General features: G+C 39.9%; 1 protein-coding gene across 2 annotated transcripts in view; it reads right to left on the reverse strand.

The window, feature by feature from the left end:
* LOC116700560 (roundabout homolog 2) overlaps window positions 1-26,150 on the reverse strand; it is an 83,954-nt gene that overhangs the window by 28,947 nt on the left and 28,857 nt on the right. For both annotated transcript variants that reach the window (XM_032533852.1, XM_032533851.1), the window contains exons 3-6: window positions 7,232-7,389; window positions 6,967-7,087; window positions 6,690-6,828; window positions 3,568-3,704 (exon numbers count right to left, since the gene is read on the reverse strand). In XM_032533852.1, the coding sequence (XP_032389743.1) occupies window positions 3,568-3,704; window positions 6,690-6,828; window positions 6,967-7,087; window positions 7,232-7,389 (555 nt within the window). The remainder of the gene's footprint in view (window positions 1-3,567; window positions 3,705-6,689; window positions 6,829-6,966; window positions 7,088-7,231; window positions 7,390-26,150) is intronic.

The raw sequence follows: 26,150 nt of genomic DNA on the forward strand, positions 1-26,150 counted from the left end.
GGGGGGGGGGGTCACCAGTGCCAAAACCCACTGGCTGAACAATTTATTTGTTACACTTCTGTCACAAGAACAGCACAATCACAGATCTGTGTTTCGTGTAATGAAACAGACCTTTTGAAAAGGGCAGACTTAGATTTTATATATTAATAATATTCAAATATTTTTAAAAAGCGAACTATTGACATCTGGCAGACTGTAATGTATGTCTTTTTGTTGCACTAATCACATCTCAACATCGCAACACAACAACCCATTAAGAACTTTAATCAGTTAAAGTAATTACAAGCACATTCCAAACAGCTAGTGCATATATAACAACCAATTAAAACATTCAATTAAAGGGATAGTTGGGGTATTTTGGAGTGGGGTTGTATGAGGCACTTATCCATAGTCAGTGTATTACTTTCAGTAGGTGGCAATCATCACACCCCAGTTTGAAAAAGTGAACATGACAGGCACAGAAGCTAAGAAAAGTATTTTAGCAACCTTTAGCAAAGAGACCCACCTAAGAAAATCTATATATCAGTGTAAATGTACAACTTTTTCCCCACTCTACTGTCAGACAGCCCTTTCCTATGGCACTATATGTCTCAACTGTTGAACTTCCCGATTCCTCACATTGCAGATCAGCTGTTAGGGTGAGACTCTCTCTTTTGGAAGTGACAACACATACAAGAACATTATCAAGACAGTGTTTAAGACAGTGGCGAGGAAATGCCATTCACTGTGGAGACGAGAATACTCTAACCGGAATATACAGAAGAACTTTTGCAGAGGGAGACTGAACCGTTGAAAGAGAGAGGGGGAAAAGGGCTGTAGAAACTGAAGGAAAGGGCTGTCTGACGTCAAGGTAACGCGGTGAAAATATAGTGTATACTTAAACTGAAATTGTTTTATTAAGCGGGCTTTTAAATTGACTAACATCCAGAGCTGATGGCCCCATCCATAGCAGTACTAGCTTAGCTCATATCTCGATACTCATATCTGTTTCTCCAAACTAGGGGCATGCTAACCATCCTGTACTGTAGGTTATACAGTTATTTTAAGTACCTCATACCACCTTGCTTCAAAAAAGCAGAACTGTCCCTTTAAGGTGTTTGTTGTTTGCCTTATCACTGATAATTTCTTGGGGAAAATTCTTATGTCTTTCTGAAAATGTCCAGTCAGGTGTTTACTGCCTTGGTGCAACTTTTGTATTAATGGTCTGTTTCAACTCACTACACATGTAATATTATATTTAAACACAAATCTGGCTTAACATAAGGGAATGCCACTCAAATACAGTGGTGTGAAAAAGTGTTTGCCCCCTTCCTCATTTCCTGTTCCTTTGCACTGTTTGCACACTTAAGTGTTTCGGAACATCAAAACCAATTTAAAACATAGTCAGGACAACACAGTAAACACAAATGCATTTGTAATGAAGGTGTTTATATTAAAGGTGAAAAAAATCCAAACCATCGGCCCTGTGTGAAAAAGTGATTGCCCCCTTGTTAAAACGTACTATAACTGTGGTTGTCCACACCTGAGTTCAATTTCTCTAGCCAAACCCAGGTCTGATATTGCCACACCTGTTCACAATCAAGGCATCACTTAATAGGAGTGCTTGACACAGTAAGGTCCACCAGAAGATCCTTAAAAGCTACACATCATGCAGAGAACCAAAGAAATCTAGGAACAATGAGAAAGAAAGTAATTGAGTCTTACAGTCTGGAAAGGTTATAAAGCCATTTCCAAAGCTTTGGGAATCCAGCGAACCACAGTGAGAGCCATTATCCACAAATGGCGAAGACATGGAACAGTGGTGAACCTTCCCAGGAGTGGCGCCCCCGCCCAAAAATACCCAAGAGCGCAGCGATGACTCATCCAAGAGGTCACAAAAGACCCCACAACAACGTCCAAAGAACGCAGGCCTCACTTGCCTCAGTTAAGGTCAGAGGTCATGCCTCCACCATCAGGAAAAGACTGGGCAAAAATGGCTGCATGGCAGAGTTCAAGAGAGAAAACCACTGCTGAGCAAAAAGAACATCAAAGCTCGTCTCAATTCTCCACCACACATCTTGATGATCCCCAAGACTTTGGGACAACATTCTGTGGACCGATGAGACAAAAGTGGAAATCTTTGGAAGGTGTGTGTCCAAGTATATTGGCGTGTAGAAGGAACACATTTCATAAAAGAACATATACCAACAGTAAAATAGGTGGTGGTAGTGTGATGGTCTGGGGCTGTTTGCTGCTTCGGACCTGGAAGACTGCCGTAATAAAAGGAACTATGAATTCTGGTTACCAAGAGATTGAAGGAGAAGTCCGACCATCTGTTCGTGTATCAAGCTGAAACGAACTGGGTTCGCAGCAGGAAAATGATCCTAAACACACCAGCAAGTCCACCACCGAATGGCTGAAGAAAAACAAAATGAAGACTTGGAGTGGCCTAGCCAAAGTCCTGACCTGAATCATTGAGATGTTGTGGTATGACCTTAAAAAGGCCGTTCATGCTTGAAAACCTCTAATGTAACGAATTAAATTAGCGACCATTCTGCAAAGATGAGTGGGCCAAAATTCCTCCAGGACGCTGTAAAAGCAAACTTTACGTTACCACAAACTCTTGGTTGCAGTTGTTGCTGCTAAGGGTGGCCCACCCAGTTATTAGGTTTAGGGGGCAATCACTTTTTCACACAGGGCCATGATGGTTTGGATTTCTTTTCACCTTTAATAATAAACACCTTCATTTACAAGTTGCATTTTGTGTTTACTTGTGTTGTCCTTGACTATTGTTTAAATTGGTTTGATGTTCCGAAACACTTAAGTGTGACAAACATGCAAAGGAACAGGAAATGAGGAAGGGGGCAAACACTTTTTCACACCACTGTATGTCTTGTTTGGCTCCAACATCAATCTTAACATTCAGTACATCATTTCAGGATATCAAACAAGTCATGCATGAATAACAGGAAAACAAATACAAATCCAATATATAAAGTATAAAGTAATAACAAAGGAATGAAAAGTTTATGTTATGAGTCATGTGATGTACAGTATGTATGAAGATGTATGACGTACTTATTGAGGTGTTAAGAAATCGGTATGAGTTGGTTCTGAGTCAAGTGGTACTAATCTCAAATTGTATGAACAATGTTGTCATGCTCTCCATTTAGAACGACAATGTAAAGAGCAGAAAGCAGAGGGCGTCTGATTTGGCACATAGCAATATGTTGCTTTTTATTGTTACAATATCAACCTTTAGTATGAAAAAGCTTCCTCACATTAATATGGTGTAAATGTGGAGTGAGTGGGCTGGATGGAGAATAAGCCCCCGAGGAGAAGTCATAACAGTTCACTTAAAGCTGGTTAGATTGTTCACATCTGGAGCCTGGCTGGAGTTCTGGAGCAATCAACTATTATATGAAAGAAAAGCTGAGGCCAGGCCCAGCATTTCAGCAGGGGGGCAATAACGCTCGTAAAATGGGCAATAAAGGACTGATTGTCCTGCGGCCTGCATTGGGGAGACACAAAAAATATCAGGGACGGCTTAGGAGTTTGCTACAAGTGAGTCCACAAGCAGTTACCCACCTCTGATAGTTAGGTAGGCAGAGGCCTCCAGTTTACCCACACGGTTCTCTGCTAGGCAGGTGAAGGTTCCCTGGTCACTGACTGATGCTTTCTTTATCCTCAGCAGGAAGTCCTCTTTTTCATATCTTATGTCATACCTGACAGACAGAGAAGAACAATGAAATTGAGTCAAGTGACAAGTTGAAGTTACATGAAACGGGAAGATCAATAACAATTATGCGCATCAGAAATCTTCATTTTACTAAATACAATAAACACAGCAAATTGAATCAAGGTTGCACAAACGTGTGTGATGTTTCTCGATGGAAGCTTTTTACGAAGGTTTTGTCATTTTTGATAGAATAAAGACAGACTTTGCACACACTCTGCCACAGTAGCAAAAAAGGGGAGCAATTATGCTGAGATGAAGGCATGGCAAAATGAAAGGTGCTCTCAGCTGGAACCCTGACTCTTCCACTATTTCAATATTTATAAAGACGAGCCACCCACTGTGGTGTGGGCTGTGCAGTATATGCTTTACAATATGTGTGTGTGTGTGAGAGAGAGAGAGCATCTGAGGGAGAGGAAGCAAAAGAGAGGAAGCAGAGACAGAGGGAAAGATAGACAAACAGTCTGAGAGCAAGGGAGTGGCACAGTCTGACAAACTGAATTTGATGAATGAGCCGAGCAGTAAAAAATGACTAATTCATAGATATGTTCCATGCACCAGTGTGCATCCACCAGTTCAGCATCCTGCAAGGCAGCAGTGGTGCAGTTAGAGTGCAGCGAAACATCTCAGCTAGCAGAGTTTAGATAAGCACCTCAGAGGGGCTACATGCAGAAAGAGTAAGGAGGGCTCTCCCTCTCCAGGGTCCCTTTTGGCGTGAGAGATCCTGTGAAATTGTCTAGCCAGCCATACCGCTTCAGAGACAAGAGGCAAGTCAGGCAGAGAAATGGCACAAGGGGAGAGAAAAAGTCACATTTGAAGTAGATGTTCCAAAGGGTGTGGGCAGAATATCAATGGGGGTTGTGGGTTATGTCCAGAGTCTGCTGAGGACTCCATTCACAGCATATCTCTGACCCAGATACAGCCTTCCCAGGAGGCCGACAGGTTTACGAAAAAGACTGAAAGAAGTGGAAGGAGGGAAGTGAGGCGAGGGAGGCAGGTCTGAAAGTAGGACATGTTTCTAGAGTCAAGGGGTACTGAGGTAGAGGGCACAACACAGATGGGCAGACTGAGACATAGGCAGTTAGTCTACCTCACAATTTATTCTGACACACCAGAGAGGGTACCATTCCTGTTTCATGCAGCAGTAATGGCTTGTAACAGGTGTTAGTTAAACTGGTTCTCTTTTAATAGGGGATTATATTTATTTAGTAGTTAGCAGCAGAAGTAGCTAAATAATCAATTCAACAAATTTGACAAATAAGGTTTTGAGCATCACAATCTCCATATTTACTCAAGTGTACCTGTTTAGTTGGTCCTCTTGTATTTGATTTACTTGATGCTTGATTTACATGATAGCAATTCCAGAAGTAATTGAATACATATCCCAAAACATATAAGTGCATTATATATACATAACTACATTGCACATATTCGTAAGGAGTTTTAGCTGACACATTTCCATTAATCACAAGCAGAAGAACAGTTCAGGGTAATATATAACAAGTCAAACAGATTATAAGCTATATGGAAATGCATTGCTCCAATACAATACCCAGTACTGTACCAAGTCTGATTTAATATGAAATTCAGTTATGCATCTTAATCAGATTTCTCAAAATTAGAAGGTTTGTCCAGGTTTACCCAGGTTATTTGAAATGTTAGAGGATTTACATGCATTGATCCATAAACAGTTTACATATGCTGGAGAATGACACAGGTGGCTTTAATTTCTCATGATGTATCGGAAATTGCCACGAAAATAGTCAACAAGTTCAGAAAGAGTGCCTGCCTGTGTTTTGTGGTTAAATTAAATTCAAGTGTTTGTAACAAACTGTTACACATATACAATATAAATAATATACACATATAAAATGGAATAATTGCTCATTTCAGTCGTGAAAACATTTAAGATGAAATCACATTTTGTTGTCCCTTTTTGGCTCTAAAAGAATGCCAGTGTTTGAAATGTATTGTACATATTTTTATATTATTAAAACTTAAACCTACCGTATACTCAGACCTAGCGAGGGAACTAAAAGGCTTTGATAGATGGCCAGATTGCATAATGAGACACACTGTAATTAAAAGTATAAAGCGCTGTAGAGTAACTATTAAAGCCCACATGACAGGCTGATAATGACTTAAAAAAATAAGTGCTCTCATGGGATTGCAAGGCAATTAACATGTGCTTATGATGTGGGTACACAAGGGTGAACCAAACCACAGGATCACCTTCGAATATGATGCAATACAATACAAAAGCATCGCAAATTACCAAAGAAACAACCACAGAAATGAATCAACACCGTTCAGACTGACTGGAGAGGATAAACTTCATTTAGGTACTATTCCTTGTAGGACTACTGTATTGGATCATTTTATTTTATATACTGTCTCCGTCAGGCAGAAATCTCTGCATCTTCATATTTTGTCTTTAATTTCAGAAATCAATCCTGTTGGTCACCCTTTACGTCTGTCTGTGTCTTTTACAAATATATATGAGGCAATTTTGTCTGAGGTAAATAGCTCAATAAAGTGTTTTCAAATTAGTCTTTGTTTATTTCCTGAGAAACAACAGTTTTGGACATACATGAGTTTCACCCGATAGCAACAGTATGCTTTTTCTATGTGTCAATATCTGAATATTTTACACATATATTTACACACATAAAATATAGTGGTACTTGAAAGGGAAAACGTGTCAAAAGCAAACAATAGCTAGACTTTCATCTGTTATTAGCATCGTAGTTCAAACAGCAAATAATGAGATTCTCTGCAGCCACTAAATGAGTTTTGCCACACTGATGAAAGCCTTGCATGCATAATATGTTGATTTCTTTTTTTAAAATTATTATTCAACTTCTTAGCTGTGCTTTAGCATTTATCCATAATGACTTTTATTGTATGAATATACACGCACAAACAAGCAAGCATCCACAGACATATGCACAACAGATTCACACGCATCCCTCACCTGCCGCGGGGAATGTCCACGTCCTCCTTTTTCCAGCGCAGTGTAGGAGGTGGGTCGCCATGGACCTGACACCTGAACTCTACAGCCTCGTCAACTAAGACCACCTGGTTCACAGGCCGTTGCACAAACACTGGTCTTTCTGAATGTGGGCAACACACATAACAGGGATGTTAATTACACTTTTGACAGAGTGGTGAATACTGTTATGTTCCGGTGTGAAGTGAAGTTATGCTTTGTTCCTTTTTGAGCCAAGCAAAAAGTGCATGTCAGAACTTACCAAACACTGAGAGCTGAGCTTTTTCACTCTCTCTCTCCCCAACCATGTTGGCTGCCACGCACACATATATCCCCATGTCACTTTTCTTTGTGTTTGAGATAGTTAGCTTTCCTCCACGAACCTGACAGAAACAAATGCATGTAATTACAATGAGCCGTTCGTTGTAACAGCTTCCAGGTGAATATGAACAGGTAAATCACTGAGTGTGTGATTCAGAGTATAAAGGTAAAAGGCAGAAGAGTGCTCCCTGGGGGAGCAAACCCACCGTGATCCTGTCATCTTTGAGGTCGAGACGAGCTTTATCTTTCCTCCAGAAGGTGGTGGGTTCAGGGTGCCCGCGTGGAGGCTGACACTCGAGACTGGCAGTCTCACCGACCGCCACCACCACATCCTGTGGGTTCTGCCTGAAGTCGTCGCGTAACACTACAAGACAAAGCAAAGGGAGCCGGGATTGTTACTCCAACTGTAACAGTGGTTCAAGTCAGTGGATTAGTTTTAATTTTCATTAGATTCCACTATGTGAACCAGAAAGTGGCTCTGAGACTGAGCTGTCGTGGGCTTACTGACCTTTACCACTCTTTTTCTAATGTGAGAGTCCAAAAAAAATCTATCAAGTAGACTTCCTCACAGGACCCTCAGCAATCTCTCTGTCTTTAATAATACAGCTGTCCCCCTAAGGGGTACAAGCATGGACTGTTCTTTGATCTCAGCAGCTTAATGTAAAAGCTGGTACTGTAAAGCCAGGTAGGATTTACAGTACACAATGCATGGAAAAGACATCTAGCAAAAGAGCAAAACACATAAAAGGGAAGTAAAAACAAAAAATAAGGTCTAGAATAATAAGTCAAAGATCATGCATTAAAATTTCAAACAACACAATTTCTATAGCGGCATCCAAACACAAATCTCCTTACATCCCACGTTGGGAAAGTGTTGGATAGAACAAATAACCGACTGATGCTGCTCTTAAATTATTAACACACATTAAAACACCAATGCGTATTTTTATTTTATTTGTAACAAATTTGGTTGTGGGTGGCAGCGATGCAAATGTTGGTGCAGGCCGAACAATTTCCCCTAAAGCTTGTGCTACAGGAAACCTTATAGAGCCCGAAATGGAACCGGTTCATCCTCTGGGGACTAGGAATGAGCTGAGAAGAATATACGCAATCAAGTATACAACTACTGGCTTGATGATTGTGCTAGAAGGAATGTCAAAAGGTCACCAAATCATTAAAACACATCTTCTGGGAACCTGGACATTTTCCAGAGAATTCGGCAATATACAAATGCAATACAATAATCAATACAATTTGCTGTACTGTATGAAACGCTGCCCTTTGGGCTCTAAAAAAAAAAATCCAATTTTCAAAGTTATTATTTTGACTAATAAAATATCCTAGTTGGGCTGTGACAGATTTTTATTTTTCTAAAACCTTGAATGAAAACAGCATTTTGAAGATGAGCCTGAACTTTGTACAGAGTCAGACCTTGGTTAGTTGAAAAGATGCCGCACCACTGCATGTACGAAAGCAGTACAATGGCCAGGGATATTGACTGAATACTCCTTTATGAGGCTTTATGAAATGGCTAGGGAACCAGTGCAAGGTCTCATTTAGGACCAAGGTTTAAATGGTTTCAAAAGGTCTCAAAAACAACAGCAAATGTTACTGAGAAATTTCCTGTTAGAGGGTTATACTGTTGCTTTTGAAAAATATATATAGTCTACCATACTTTTCTGTAGAGGAATCAATACTGTAGCGAAAAGAGGGGCAACAACTCTATAACACAAAAGAAGAGCCTGGAATTATGACAGCTACTTGAAATACAGTTGGTGAAATGTGCCACTTTTTTTTTAAAAATCTTGAACATACACAGCTTTAGTTCATTAGAATTCCATTTATGATCAGTTATTTTGCATTCTTCCACTGTTGGACAAGCATTTCTTATTTATTTCTCTATGGCAGGGATGTCTGTCCTTGAGTTTGTGTGTTCAAAGGAGCAAGCACATCAAGAATTGTCAAGCAATGCCTATAAAAGCCGTACTCATGCATTTTGAACAGACGTATGAGCTATCTGCTGCTAAGTTAAAAGGTTACAGCTTCAACACTTCCTAATTCTGTCACAACTGTTATCCCAAACATCAATTCAAAAGCTACTGCTTTAAGTAGCTACAGGAATGACTGTACTGTAAGCCATCACTGGAATTATTGGAGTTAAAAATAGAGATTGCGATTCAGATCCTGCGATGAGTTGTGCCCGCTTTGCATTAATACCTTATGACATGTTGTTTTTATGAAAAGCCTTAATATAGGCCAATTTTGAATAATGAAGGGCCTTGTGTGACAACAGTTAAAATAAACTTTCAAAAAAAAGGAGGAATGTTGAAGTAAAGAATTTAAATATAATTTTCTGGACAAAGACTTACCAGCATTTGAATAAATATTGGCTGCTAAGTGTCATTTCAGATTTCAGATATAATAATCATCTAATTGTAAAATAGTGAGTCTAATTGTAATTCACACTCACTAAATGTAATATCAGTTACGTAAATATCTAGGCAATTTTATTTTTAATAACAACTTTTTTAATATTAGTCAGTGCTTTGACTGTTTTGCAAGAAATATCTGGTGTAATTTAATAACTGAAACAAAATAATAGCGTGTGAAACTCAGAGCAGCATAAAAAACGAAAAGACTGGTTCAGTGTTGAGCTCCATCCTCATTACAGACATAAGCTGTTCTGCTGATATACTGTAGCATGAATTCCAAGTCCCAGAGGACACCTCTAGTGAACAAAATAAATAAATAAGGAAGAAGCCAAAGGCCCGTCGGCCCAGCTGTCAATCACACCCAGTCTGTGCAGGAGTAAATGAGTCTCAGTTGCAGACGTTACTTTGGCACAAACATATGGCCGACTCGCTGTAACATGGTAAGGTACGCTTAGTGACCCATTCCATACACAACAACATTCCTGCTCATGTGTTGTCAGATTAAAGATGCTTCTGTAACAGCAAATCATGTCTCAAGAGACTGTGACACCCAGACACACACAGGAAAAACTGGATAATTCAAGACAAGTGAAAACCCAATTACACAAAAGTAAGGCAGAGAATGGGTATTGCATCACTTTAAATGGTGCTGACAGTTTAACTGAAAAATAGAGTTCATGTACAGTAACACAAATTTACAAACCCTATGCCAGCAAAAGAGACAAATAATAGTATGTTGCCTGTTACAGGTAATAGCGTTCAAGGTCTCAGCCATTTGCAATTATATCCATTTAAAGGTCCCTACATTTTTACTTATTTTTTCAATTTCAGGGATATTTCCAATTTGCGCATCACCCCAAAATTACAAAAACATAGAGTTTTCATTTGTTTCATGATTGATGGTGTACATAATGAATCATGTCTAAATAAATTGGAAGTGACTCACTAATTTTATGTAATCTCTTGGTACTATGCTACTGCGCATTTAAAAGGGTATGGGGGTGGGGTCTTGTCCCAATACGTAAAGACTGTGGGTTGTGACTATGTAATTTATTTAACCCCGACCGAATGCATTACCCCAGTGCAATGACAGCTATCCCACAGCACCAACACTTCTGTGGGTGTCCCCCGTTCCTTTCCTGTTCTCACTGAGAGGCCTCTGCAGGTTTCTGTAGGTGGCGTTCATCAGGCATGTCGGGTGGGGGTGGTGGTGTCGTTCTAATCTAATCAATGTGGAGCCCCTGTGGAGGCAGCACCTATGTGTAGACTATTGTCGGGTGGTAATTATTTCAGATGGCGGGGCCAGCACCACTGCCTAATGTTGTCTGATTGAGTATTGCTCAATTATTCAAACAAGCCATTCAGGGGGCTCACTCATTCACCAGTTTCATTTATCAAATCAGAAGGACAATGATTTGTAAATGGGCTTCATTTCATGGCACAATGGGTGGTGAAATAATGTGACATGGTGGAAGTATCTGAATACAAATAACTATGCAGGGACTCATTATATGATTAATAGGAGAGCGCAGGGGTTGTGTTTTCGTTTAAATTTTTAGATAGCATCTTAGCATCCGGATTTCTTGAGATCCTCTTAAGCTACAGAAGCACTCCACAACTGCATTTCATTTCACCATGTCACCAGCAGATAGATGAAGATCCCACTTGAGATCTTGATGCATGTTGCTCAGCGCAAAAAGCTCCTCAAATCATTGAAATGTAGAATATCAACTCCATTTTGCAACAAATACATGGATTCAGAGCAGCGTCTTTAGTCCTGTGTAGTGGGATGATGTTTCAAAACATCGCAGTGCATTTATCAGACAACACATTCATTATCTTGTCTGGTACATTTAATGTCTCGTGTATCCATTAAGCTTGCATACATTTAGTGCATTCAAGGATGCAACACAAAGTTGCTGAGTAACAAGAAAAGGAAGTAACAATACTTTGTTTTGTTTGTGTTTTAGTCACCCCTGTAATGGCTACGGGAATTTAATGTTGGTGTGCCTGTCAGTTGTTCTGTGGTTCCAACAGTTTGGCCCAGAGTGTAATGAAAAACCATGGAATTCGGTACAGACAGTAGTCATGTTTCCATCTAATTGTCAAGCGAATAGTAAGCAAACGTTTAAAATGCAAATTCAAAGCGTTTCCATCAACTGGTTCAGAGCGAATAAACTAGACTACGCAAAGAGTAGTTTAGTTAACATTACGCATGGTTGTAGATTGCAAGCCAGCTTGCTAAATCAAAGAGTTTAGAAGCTTTTTTGCTAAATGGAGATAGGTAGCATTGTACAAGTTTACCACCTGTGCAGAATACAGGGTTGAAACATTTGGTGTGAGCAAGACCACAGTGTGCAAGGCCATACAATTTAAGCTTTTGAACCAATTCATCAATTTACCCGATGTGGCTGAGGCACAGGCAACAGTGCACCGCAACTCCACTACGCACCTTGTGCCACAAGTTGATGGCACATTGGATGAGACCCATATGCTCGGGGTGCCTTTCCATGGCCAGCCCCCTCACTCTGACATCTCTCCATTAGTGCACGTGTAGGTACTGAGCATGTGTGTGTAATTCAGGCCTGTATGTAATGTGTGTAATAACTGTTAACTGTCTATGGTAATAACAACATAGTGTAAATTCTAATTTCCCCTTGCGGGATTAATAAAGTATACACTGTTGTATTGTTATTGTTATTATATCCCAATCATTCTCCCATTCAATGAATACCGGGGCTATAGTCATATGAGTTACATGTTCGCTACGTCACAACTTATTGAGCAAATCTGTTTCCATCTCCCATTTTGTGCATTTATTCTTTTCCCAAAAAGGCAAAAACCACCTCAAGCGAGAGTAAAAACCTTTTTGCAAATTTTGATCATACTGAGAAATGAGCATAAAAATACGTGGATGTAACATGACTAGTGACGGTCACTACGGGACCTCTGCCGCTCCTTTAATCCCTGTCACCCACAACATTTTTGATTTAAGCCAAGCTAGTTGCAAGGCTCTAGGGGTGTCAGTATCAGTCTGTCAGTTGGTCCACCACTTTAGTCCAGACTGAATATCTTTACAACTATTCAACTATTCCGCATAGAGAGGCAATCGTGCTGACTTTGGTGAGCCCCTGACCTTTACTCTATTGTGACTTTGAGGTTGAATTATTTTGTTTTTTAGTGACATGTCTTGACAACTATTGGATGGATTATAATGGCATTTGGCACACACATTCATATCCTCCTCAGGATGAATTGTAATAACTGTGTCGATCCACAGATACTTCCTTTAACACCATCATCTGGTCAACGTTTCAACTCGGCTAATACTACATTCAATCTACATTTCTATCATCCTTAGCTGCGTTCTACGTTTAAGCAAATGTTAGCATGCTTACACAATAAAATAAGATGTGTTGGCTCTAAGCATCATGTGCTGTAGACTCTTAGTCTTGTTTACTTCAATGCATTTGCAATAGGAAGTGGCTCAAGTGTGACTGTTTTGGGATTACTGACATTTCATTTCATTTAAAATGCAGATGTGCCATAAGAATAAGTGTAATGTAAACAAAATACAAAATTAGACAAAATTTAATCACTTTCCCCAGTGTATCCATGAATGTTTACGCATTGATGTGATTAAGGCGTTCCATGTTCTAATCATGTTCAGCACAAGTCGGTTTGTAGCATTAATGAATTGAAAAAGACATACAGTACATTCTCTTCATAATGCAAAATGGTAAATAAACAAGGTGTGACAGACAGATGGTGATCTTGACAAACTTACAACCCAATTAACTCGTGCAGCATTTTGTTTATTTCGTATGTGTGTGTCTTGTAGTGTGTGTGTGTGTGTGTGTGTGTGCTTGAGAAAGCAGGCTGCTGTTCTGGCAGGGGAATTTATAACCCCACCCAAAAGAAAATGGTTGTGGTAGTACTGTGAAGCAACACTGCAGAGGAAAAAAAAGAAGAAGAATTCTATATGAGGAAAGATGAAGACACAAACACCTTGCAAGTTGTGTGTAACAGATGGCTGTGTTTCCATTTGGGAATCACAGATGCAATGAAGAAGAGATGTGCTGCATGTGGACAAAGCTTGCCACATAGCAGGTTTAAACAGCAACAAGGTAGTATTGCTTTATATACATGCAATGTGCCTGAACCTAATATATTTTGATGCTAAACTAACCACACTACTGCAGTTAAGCTTCATACAGTTAGTGATCCAGTGTCCGAAAATGCATTACAACAGCTAAGTGATTCCTTATGACAGTGGTCCGCTAAATTGTGGTATGGAGTTTGCTGAAGATTCTTTTGGACACGAAGCCTGTAGGGGTGTGTCACTTTCTCAACGCCAGCCAAGGTGTCCCATATCTGTCACATGCATAAACCGCACTCTGACACACACCCACAAACACACTAGACACACACACACACACACACACACACACACACACACACACACACACAAACACACTTGCATAAACAAAAAAAACAGCTGCCCTGTTCTTATATCACAAACTTTGCTGATGACCACAACATAGCATCGTTGCTCAAGAGAAAGACAGAAAAAAAGACAGATATGCAGACACACTGTTGGGGAAGGGGGGGGGGAGTGGATAAGGCTATTTACAGTGAGGATTTTTTAGAATAAACAAGTTAACATATCTGTGTCCTAAAAAAGTCATCAGCAATCAGTCAGGACTGCGATCAGCGGGGAGATGGGGAGCGTTTACACAGTGTCCCCGGAGGCTACGAGCCCAGCACAGACGTGCATTACCTATTATAATCCTGCCTTTCCAACAACCCGACACAACATGAGTAAGTCAAGGCCCATTTTCACAGAAATAATATGGTCCCCAGCCTGTAGACAACATTTCAATTGTTGGCATGTATTTAGGGTGTCCAGACAATATGCTTATAGGGAGAAAAAAAACAAAGCCACCATAGGTAAATCAATATTGTTTTAAGGGGAAAATGTAATCCTACGGGAATTTAAGTCTCATTATAGAAACTCATTGGTTGTTGTGCAATTACCAACTCTAGTTTGTATTATTCGCCACTGCTTAAGCGTGTGCTTGGGTAAAAATGTCTTTCATTTTATTCAAACATATTTACCAACAAGTGCTACCGCACATGGACCAAATATAACCCGTTCATTTCCACTTTTAAAGCCAACATAAAATCTCAGAGTCAAGGCAGCATGGGATGAGGAGTTCCATGGTAACCGATGTCAGCAGTCTCCAAAATTCTAAGCAGGCACTTAGAAAACCTAGCACTGCTTCACTTTGCTTTTTTGGCATCATTAGTGTCGAGTCCAATTAGCGTCAATATGAAGGTTGGAAATGGATGCACAGCAAAAAGTGGGCACGCCTCTGGCAACACAAAATTTAGCAGAATTTTAGATGCAATTTAGTGGGGAATGCTGTTTCCACCGCTGTCTCCTTTAGAATTATTTTCATTATCTGGGGTCTTAAACAAAGAAATGGTTTTTATTTTGTTCCCTTCATACCACATACAACCACAGGACCCACTTTATGCATAACTTAACTCATAACCTCTCTTTTTATTAGATATGTGAATGTAAATTCACACTTTGGCATAGACTAACACATATTTGTTATGCATTCTTTGGCCTTTGAGTTAGGAGCCGGTCAACCATCATGAAGGGTTAACAATAAACACCCTACCATTGTCATGTTTAGTTAACTTCCATTTTCCTGTCATGTAATGTAAATTGAAATTGTGGATGGTATAGGAGGAGGGTTCTTCCCCCCCCCACCCCTTCCACCGCATCTCCATTCCCTCATCTCTCACTTACCATGCCTCTAGTTACAGTAACAGCATTCCCTCAGACCACATTTCCACATCTATAATTAATTACTCCTGTCGCCATGCATTTCTTCACTAAAACACATTCCTCTATCTCTCAGACTAACCTTTGTAAATTGTCCTACTCCTCTGACTATTTCATCTACTTACAAATGTAAATCCAGATGCACATCTGTGTCCAGGGCCTTATGCAAACATTTCTACATAACCTTCATTTATGATTTTGCATTTAAGGATGATGAAATCCTCATTAGTTGTAAATTTAATATCTTGTTAAGTATTTAAAGAAACCTTTCGCAAATCTGATTTGGCTGGGAGGCACATATGGCCCGTGTTCATAAAAACTGGATACTGCTCTGGCTCTTATTGGATGTACGTTTGTATATGAAGAGTAAAGAGAGAAAAAAAAAATGGGAGAAAGCGAAATATAGAAAAGGACGATTACATTATTTCTCCTCAAAGACCATGGATATCATAGACCCTTACAGCAATATTGCAAAGATGTACAACATGAGCTGGAAAATGAGTCAGGGATCAGAATCGAGCCTTTTATCCGCCTTGTTTCACTAAAGCAGCGGCCACCCAGAGAGAGGGAGACTTCTTACATGCACTCATCTTCTCTAACTGAAATTATGCACGCTGCTGTGTTTTAGTCATCACAATGGAATGAACTGGATAAAAAAAAAACAAAGCAAAATGCATTCTTGTGAAGGTTTAAAACAAAAAAAAGACTTTATTTGCTTTTCTACACCTTCCCTGTAATTCCCCACGGACTCTATCATATTTCCGTGTTGCCTTGACGTTTGTGGGATCTAATTGAAGAAAGTAATGTTAGCGAAAGCAAAAAAACGTCAACGACAATCTGTGCATCTTCACCATCCTGCATGAATAAACACATCTCACGATGGCCAACAAAGATGGTGGTACTAATCTTTAGCACAACATTCTGGTTATATCCTTTGCATGGGTACAGATGGGCCACAATATGTGCATGTTTGGATAGTATATAGATATGTGTAAATGCATTTGAATAAATGCTTGGAGCAATGAAGCAGTGCACTGCACCCCCACTACTGCTGGCATTCAACACAATAGAAAACTAATTAATATGGTAATGTCATGCTACCACATCAACTGATAATATGGAGTACGCTTTATTTGCATTGATTTGACCTTTGACCTCAAAATGAGAAAATTAACTGAAATGATCAAATATGAGTGTAGTACACAAGGATCATGTGACCTGGAGGTGACGCCATTCAAAGGCACATAATACATAATCCCCCACTCCCGGTCCCATCCACCATCCATGTTGCACACAGGACTGACATAGACTGATATCACGAAGGATCAAAATAAAATCGGATTAATGCTAGATTTTGAAGGACACTGATTTCAATATTTTAGAAATCAAATGATATATTGGCCAATATATATATACACATACACATATACATACACACATACTGTACATATATACATATATATATATATATGTATACATACACACACTTACATAAACAAGATGTTAAGAAGATGTTGATCTTGCACAACATTTTACAATGAAATTATGAACTGGACATTTCACATTTTGCCATAGAGTTGGGCAATTGGACGAGTATATAGGCTACTGTCAATTGGCTGAGTACCTCACAGGTTTTAATTTTTTATTGGCTAATTTAACGGTCAGCCTCTGAAGAACAAGTGAGAATCACAGCTCAGCAGGCAACAGGATGTTTTCCGATGACATAAAGCAGTTAGTCTCTGTTGGGTGGGACAGAAAGAGAGAAATTTGAATTTAAAAGGTGTCCAGTTGTATTTTTCTTGTTTATTAAAGAAAATAGATGTCACACACCTGCTAGACTGCAATTTCATGTTACTTATTGGTTGACATTCAGTACATCTGAGAGCTGCAGATCGGCCATCCATGATGCTGATGTATCGTTGGGGTCCTAGTCAATATAAAAAGCCACAAGTCGCCTTTCACAAGATAGGTTGGGGTTCCAGATTTATGTCTCAGCAACCCTAAGCTCCTCCTATCTCCACCCCAGCCCTCATCACCAATGCTCCACTGAGCAGCTTAGAAGATTATTCACCCCAAATCTCTGTTAATCACATATATGCACACCCCCTGATGAACCCAAGGCCACCCAGCACAGATCCTAGGGAGCAGCTGTCGGTGGTTGCCGCTGACCCGCTCCTCTTCAACACCTTCCCACGATCTCTTTCCACCCGTCACATAAAGTGTCTACGCAGATTAAAAGCCACTATCTATCAGAAGAAAGACTGTGGTGCCACTTCAGAAAATGGCATATATCTTTTATATATGACATTTCCATAGACGGATAGGTATGAAAAATCAGTCCAATCTTCCAGTGATTGCCCATCATGTGGTGATCAGTTTCCACTGAGAGAGCGCGTCAGTCCCCAAAGTGAACACGCACATGCATATTCATGCAGTTGCTGCCGAAGGTACACACTGACACACACAGAGGGAGGTACGTGTGCAAACAGAATCACACACAGCATCTCTTTCTCTGTCACACACACCCAGAGATAAGAAAATTGCTCGATCCATCAACATGTTTATGCTGCAGACATTTCACGTTTTACGTTAATCACCTTTCTCTTCCTCTGCTGTCAGTCTTCCCCTCTATCCCACACACCCCTATTATAGTACATTTTGTGGCTTCTTCCAACTCTGTTTATCCAGATACGAAAGTACTGGTTCCAATCATCATTCTCCACAATAACAATCAATCCTGTCTATCTGCACAACCCATCATCTTTCCATCCAACTCTCCCTAATGACCAAATATGAATCCAAAGCCAACGTCCATATAAACAAAAACAGGAATTTAAATATAACAAAATAACTGTAAACACTGACATGGCTAATCTCAGCACAGCTGTTAGCATTAGGTCCTTTAATCCTGGTCCAGATCGGTGATGTGCTCACACTGGCTTGAGGACAGATGAGCAATAGCCACCAGGCTGCCAAGTGGGCTAAAGGCAGCAGACTAGCCTGACGCTCGCTTTTAGACATGATAAGCTGGGGATCTGTGGGTCCTGGAGAGCAGCTCCAAACAGCACAGCCATTGTGTGCCATCAAACAGCCCTTTGATTGAAAGTGATTGAGTCTTCTGCAATCTCACTCAATAGCTCAACCTAGAAATAAAGACAAATAGGGGTGTCTGACAAAAAAACGGAGGAGCCAATTTCTTATATTGAAATAACAATAACAAAACATTGTTTTGGTTGGAGCCAGCAATGAAAGTAAATGATTTGACAGAACTATGCTTTTTTTTTCAAACTGAATTTGTAATCAACAATCACACTTTTTTATTATAATAGTGTATGCAAATACAATCAGTTTTTCATTAGCCTAATTGCTTTACCATATCCTAATATGGGTGCATTATTTTTTTAGGAAACATAAAGTCTAAAGGGGGAACTACATGTCTGGTAGCAGTTCTCAAAACATGGATTTTGGCAACAAAATTACTGTACCGATTTAGGTTCAGAAAAATATGTGTTTGTTACATAACTTTAGTTACGTATATAAGTTCATGACACGCTATGTATGTATCGTAGCGTAACATACTAGTTGACTCAACACTGATATTTGCTTTCACACAGGATGCAAAACAGTGATCTTTGGGGTGAAAGTTCTTTGTTTTTTTAGACCCATACATCCACCCTGAACTCCTCACTATGCAGGTTTTGTCTCTCTTTATACTACGTCACCTGCTGACTTTGTCTTTAAACTAAAGTACGCCATCTGACTTCCACCTTTGCTCCCGTCAAAACTACTACAATAAACATAAATATGGGTTATAATAAGCTGCTTGTTTGAACTATGGGGTCAGAGACTGTCAGAGACTGAATCAGTACATTTGTCAATGCACAACTGAGCTGTTGCTAGTGTATGAGTAAACTATAGTTAATTTTTCCTTTCTCACTTCATATTGGGATTAATAAAAAAAGGTTTTAAGACAGAAACAGCCACATCTCTGCAAGCAAACAAACATATTACTTGTATCAACCCAGTCTGCTCAGATGTTCTCTACATAAAGTATGTGACCATATGATTTTCTAGCCTCATGCTTTATCTGATTTTATCAAAAACAAATTATATTTGTTGATGCTTTCATAACCTGTCAATCAGAGTTCTAACTGACTTGCTATCACTCATCACAGAGAGCTCCTCCTGATGAAATGCAGAGCACAACACAAGGGATTGTTCTTTTTTTCCTGAAGGCAACGCAATAACCCTTCAAATGAAGGTAAAAATGACTGCTGTGAGAGGCTGACAGCAGAATGAAGTGCAGCACTTCTCTGTTGCTGACACACCGGAGCCCGCCTGCACTGACTTTACTGTCTGATCTGCATACGTCGCCATGTGCCAAATCCAATCCCAGTCTGTGGTCAGATGAACGACAGAGGGAAGAAAAGAGACAAGAAAACATCTGTGTCTCACGTATCAGAAAAAAAGGTCAGAAGTGTGAGACATGTAATAAATGACTGACAGATGTAAGCACATACATGGATGCCAACACATATTCTCTAGGTGCAAGGCGTAAGGAAACTGACAATCCGGTTTTAATCTTCTGGATAAGGAAAATCAACCAATCTTCCCACAAAATACAAACAGACCGTGCAAACAAAATACACCCAGTTGGCTTCCACAGCCGGTCCTCTTTCAGCTAACTATTGCAATCCAATGATTACTCATTCAATTGAAACTATTTAATAAACCATGGAATCAACAGTGGCTATTTGTACCTTTCTGTTTGGGTTGATTCTGGACAAAAGCGCTAGTGTTTTTACCACACCTGCTGTTGTAAAGGTCCTTTCTTTACAGTATTGTATTACCAAATTTGTGTTACCGGGAGCTCATATAGTTGCAAAGAATGTTTTGCTCAGACAGAAAATCATTCATATTCAATAAGATAATAAGTTAAGTGTTGCTTATGATAACTTAGCCTGGATGTATCATAAGCTAAACCAGGTAACATTATTACGAATATATATATATATTATAACGAAGGCATTAAGAGTTTGTTGTAGCAACCAACGTAATGATAACTTAGCTCCCTTGTACCCGGCTGGATACGCTAACACAAGCTTTTCTGCTGTTACAAAGGAATCTGTGACCTATCAGAATGTGTGGTCTGTAGAGCCATTCTACCTGCCATAAATCATTTTGTGACTTTGCAGAAAAAAATCGGACCCGGGCAGAGGCATTAATAAAAACTACAAAGAAATAGCGTTCTTTTCACTGCTAGTCTCTTTGCTGTTACAGGTCATGTATGATCACAAGAAGCATTACACAGTTTCAGAAACTTTAAAAATATACAGTAAAACATATAGTAAATTTAAAAAAGAAAAATATCTGTTCTACAGTATTTACCTTGAGCTAGTCTCATGCCGTTGAGCAAGGATCATACTGAATACTAAATGTAATGTAACAATTCTGAAATGGAATGATATTGACCAACCCATTGCTTGCGGATTCCTTAGACAACCTTACCTGGTAAGAAGCAGCAAAATGCCTTAATTGATTCAGACCATTCATTTAATTGCCTTTTAAAAAGCAGAACGTTCTAGAAGTGCCAACTGGGTTGCTTTTTCATTCCCTGCTAATTATCAAATCTTCTAGGTAAGCACCCAGATGCTTTATTAAAAAGGACAAGAATTTGAGGATATTTTCCACTCATTATAATGTCCCTTTAAGTTAGTTGCTGGTGTTTTTCAATGTAAAGTGCTAAAAAAGGAAAAAGCTCTAAGGCATTCAAAGGGGAGGAAATGGAGGACTGAAGAAGGGGTCAATCAATGAAAAGTTGGCTTTTCATAGTTAATAAAGCAGTATTCAGCCTGTGCACCCTACACTACAAAGACTGCACTTATGATTGTTAAGTTGCTCCAATTACTGGCTGGCAGAGGCATTTGAGAAAAGCACCATTAACCCCGGCATCCAAAGAAACTGAAAACAGCCGGGTGTATTCTCTCAGGGAATGTAATTGATGAGACACCGTGACAACACACCCACTGGTGCATCCAGTCCCTCGGCAAATTATTACTTGGCTTACAGTACATGTGGAGTCTACCTGGTTGCTGTTTTTATGATATTTGGTGCCTGACTATAGGATAACATAATGTGAATCAGAGTTGACTTAATACAGTGTATTTAATGTAAAAAATCTACTTCTGCAAAACAAAACCATTGGTTTCCTTTTGTATAAAAATCAATCAAATTGTGCGTAATTTTACTGAAAGAGTAATATTTAACATTTCTGCGGTAAAGATTAACATGTAAATAATGTATTTGCATTTCAGCTTTTCCTGGCAGCAGTAATGTGTGTAAACACAGCTGCATTCAAAGTGTTTGCAGTAGACAGCCTAATCCACACAGCAGCAGAGGAATCATCCTGACACACTGAGTCTTGAGCCCCCACACATCACTAAAGCATTTTTTCTTCCAATAATCTAAATCCAAAAGGAAAGAATTCTACAGGAACTATTTCTGTATTAAAATATATTTTGAAGTTTATGAATGAATTCCACAGGGTGAGTGATGTGAAAAGTATACTTTGCAAAAAAAGACAAAACACTAACCCTTAACACTGTCATCAAACAGCAAGAAAGTCCTGAGTTTCCATGTTGGAAACTCTAAATTGCCAGAAGGTGTGAATGTGTTTGTCAGTCCATATGTGTGAGATCCCCGGCTGTGAAAGACGGACGACCTGTCCAGAGTCTCCCTGATTCTCACCCAAAGACTTCATCCTCTTTAACATATCCAGTGAAACCTCTACTAGATGTATTGATACAACATTTGGTATAGACATTCACATTCCCAGGTGGATGAATCCTATTCACTATGGTTATTCCACTTTTGAACTAGACTGTCGTGAAATGTTGTGGAGACTTTCATGTCCACCTCAGGATGAATTCATGATTCGGTGATCTCCTGACTTTTCATCCAATGCCATAATGAGGGTAAAAAAAATCTTATAACCACACGTTTGCCAAAGATTGCATTGAAATTCTCATGAGCCTCAGCTGTACTTTGTGTTTAGTCCTAATTACCAAATGTTAACATGCTAACACGCTAAACTGCAATAACATCAAGTTAATATTGTCACTGTGAGCACAATAATGTGCTAAAGTTAGCATTTAGCTCAAAGCACCGCTGTGTCCGCATAGCCGATAGCATGGCTCTAGACTCTTGTTGTCATACATCTCCTTGTTAAATATGTATATTTGGACTATTTTCATTTGTGTCATGCTTGTGTGTCGTAATGTGACTGAAACTGACACACAACTTCAGTTGACTTAAACATTAGGCTTTAACTGATAGGGTGAAGTGACCCTTTGGAAAATTGAGGACATTTTATCAGTGAAAGTCAGTTGAGAACTATTCACGGATATGCTGGGGTTCAGCAAGATAGATTGCTGCCGAGCTTGAAAGTCTATAATATCTGAAATCACATCTCTGCCCCCATTGGCTTAATAGGCTGAATCCTCCGGGAGGTTTCACCTCGGTGTCACTCTGTTGCACCACTTCTGGCTCAAAATATTATAGTATAAAGGTGAGTGGACTCTACATTCCCTTAAACTGTTTCAAAAGTCTATGATTTTTTACCCCCCCCCCCCCACACACACACACTTTTCTATGCTGGGAGATAGGGGAAAAACATCATCAGGTCAGATAACAAGGCTATCACAGAGGTGTAGGCTTCAATATCCATACATTCTGCTTCCCATTATTTTAAAAGGAAAACTTTCTCATGGGGAAATCTTTTATTTAGCTCATATGTCTTCATCCTATGGAGGCTGTCAGAGTTATTGCCAGGCAAACAGGATTTCATTGTTTCCTTATCATTTAATTGATCAGCAGAACAATCTGTAATATGAATTGTTTCTGAGCAGATTCCCAAATTAAAGAGTGCACCATGTAGTTACAACTTCATTAGCTGGGGCTTGAGGTTTTATCAGAATGAAATGTTCATTATAGTGTTAGCTTGCACGCACGTTTCTATCTACGAAAAGAAATATCAAAATTAGAGCAATATTTCACAAGATTCAACATTCCTTTATACACAATTACAGCTGGATAAAGTCTGCCCTAGACTGTTTTTACTTCTTTGTTTGAGGAGTGTGTATGAATAAGTAATAAGACCAGTGATCCCCCTTGCTGCTAAATAGGTAGGAGGAAAGAATATGGTCTATAATTATGTATGAGGGAAGATGGGGGGTTGTGAGAGACAGCTCCACAGATGAAAAGACAGAAAGGCAGATAGCAAGATGTTGAGGGGGATACAATGTAGAGAGAGAGAGAGAGAGAGAGAGAGAGAGAGAGAGAGAGAGAGAGAGAGAGAGAGAGAGAGAGAGAGAGTTTATTCTGGATGGGTAGCTGTATAGTTTCAACCTTGGTGGGTGTGCTGTTGAGCACTGCATGGCTGAGTTGAGCTGCAGTGCAACTCGCTGTGGCTCACTCTCGAAAACCTCACCCACAGAGAGTTCCCCAACCGTCACATGCCACTGAACCACAGTACACACACACACACACACACACACACGCACGCACGCACACACACACACACAGCAGAGCCATTTTCATTAACAGAACCACTGGCACACTCAGCCCAGCTGGTCCCTGAGTCGACACTGGAACTGCACATCTGGTGTCATTGCTCTGTTAGAGGGACGCCATCTGGTTGGATGGAGGGAGGGGGAGACAGGAAGACAGGAACAGAAACGGGGAGTCAAAAGAGATTGGGGAGGCAACCAAAATAGGGTCCTTATCAATACTGCCATTCAACACTTTTGCATAAAAAAATGGATCCGTTTGTCAGATGTTCTGTATACTCTGCGTGCATTAGTCCTCTTCCGAGTAAGAGGATTAGATGTCAAAGTCAGGTTTGCACTCTGAGCATTTGGAGCTAATGGCAATGAACAGATAGCATGTTTAATGGCTCTCAGCAAAACACACGTCTTCTCAACATGAATAATTCCCCCTCTGTATTGTCCTTTGGCTTCTACGGGGAACCTAATATTACATAATACATAGTAGCATTAATAATTCTTAAGAGTTTCAACGTGACATTGCTTTACATTTTGACTTCCCTGTTCTTCGTGCTGTAATGTAGTGTATTATTTTGTGTTGCAGTGCCTACCAGTCTGTTTGTATTTGCACAGTGGCTGTTGAAGGCATGCCCATATAGAATCCATGCAACGCTCCAATTAACTCTGTTGAGCTGTGTTAATACTGCACTGGAAACTAGACATGCAGAGCTGTACCGCAGTTGATTGTGCGTGGTGTTCGGCAGTGTCGCAGAGCCGCTCCATCTACAGCTGCAAGCGTGAAGCCAATGTGTAAACGCAAGAACAAGCCATGACAGAATCATCTTACTCAGCTATTGATGCGCTGGCACAAGTCCAGAGTTCAAAGTGAAGACCATGCAGTGGTTTGTAACCACACAGAGGACAGGTGCTCTGCCCTTTTGATTCAATTATTAATGACTTATGATTTCTTCTTGTTAATTTCTACTGACCACAGTTTGTCCCTGACACCGAAAGAGACACACGACGCACAGTTAGGTCATTTTGAGACAAAAGGTCAGAAACCTCTAGATGGACCAGCAGTAAAGCAGATGTACACATACACACATGCCTGCATACACCCCCCCCACACACACACACACACAAACACACATACACAAAGTGCCTCCTGCCGCCAGTGGTAGACTGAATCATGCTCTTATTAAACCTTGATCGGAATTCGAGCTTGGGCATTATCCACTTAAATTTATTAATGCTGCTGCTCTCTGGGGAGGGCGGGGAGGGCAGAGAGGGCAGGGAGGGAGGGAGGGAGGGACACATGACACACATACAGATGCTGGCATAAAAGCTCTACGATTATAGGTAGGATTGTTTACATTAAAGTCATGGGTGAGGTTTGCATTGTTTCAACGCCTGGAAAAATCCTGCTCCTGTTAAGGTACAGAATGCACATCCACTATGGAAATAGATACATAAAAGCACCCAGCAAAACATTATCCTTTAACAGACACATTATCATCAAACCAATCAGGAAAGTGGTGAGTACCCAGATACGATAACCCTGCACTAGATGCTCGATAGGACATAACAAAATTGCTCCTAAAATCCTAGCCTCGAGGGAGACAAAGAAATTCTCATTTTACTTTTCCAGTATACTTAAACCTCTGCCCCTGTTAATTAGAAATCCAACTAAATTCCTTCTTTTGACAAAGTTAATTAAAAATGTGCACACTTGTGAATGTGAAAAAGAAACGAAGGAGTAAGAGGAGAGTGAATGAGCGGGAAAAGGAAATGAATGGTGAGTTCATGTTGCACATTCATCGATGGCCGGCAGGAAGGCAAATTAGAACAGGAAGTTGTAGGCTGAGTGAAGGTCTTCTTAGTTCTGGGAAAGAAGACGTAGAGATGTATGAAAAAAAAATATATGTATGCAACATTCATATATGTTACTATGTAACAGAACTGAGATGAATTTGTAGTGCCTCCAGGCATAGGAGGTGTGTCCACAAAAGAGCAAATGCAGAATGAAAAATGTGAGCAGCCTTTCAGTGTGTGTTTGTGTGTAGACTGATGAATTATTTGCGGTGAGTTATGGTTAGTAGCCTCCATTTGTGGTTCCAACAGGTCCTTTATATTCTTGAAAGTTTGTAAATCTTAGGGGGAAATGTCCAGGCTTTGAAAGTTTTTGAAAATGGACACAAATAGACATGGGTAGGGCAGTGACATTAATTGAATTGAAAATTACATTTTCAGCGGCTTACGATCACAAGAATAGAGTAATTGTGAAAAAAAAGAT

The sequence above is a fragment of the Etheostoma spectabile genome, chromosome 13 (assembly GCF_008692095.1).
Source record: "Etheostoma spectabile isolate EspeVRDwgs_2016 chromosome 13, UIUC_Espe_1.0, whole genome shotgun sequence".
NCBI classification, from domain to species: Eukaryota; Metazoa; Chordata; class Actinopteri; order Perciformes; family Percidae; genus Etheostoma; species Etheostoma spectabile.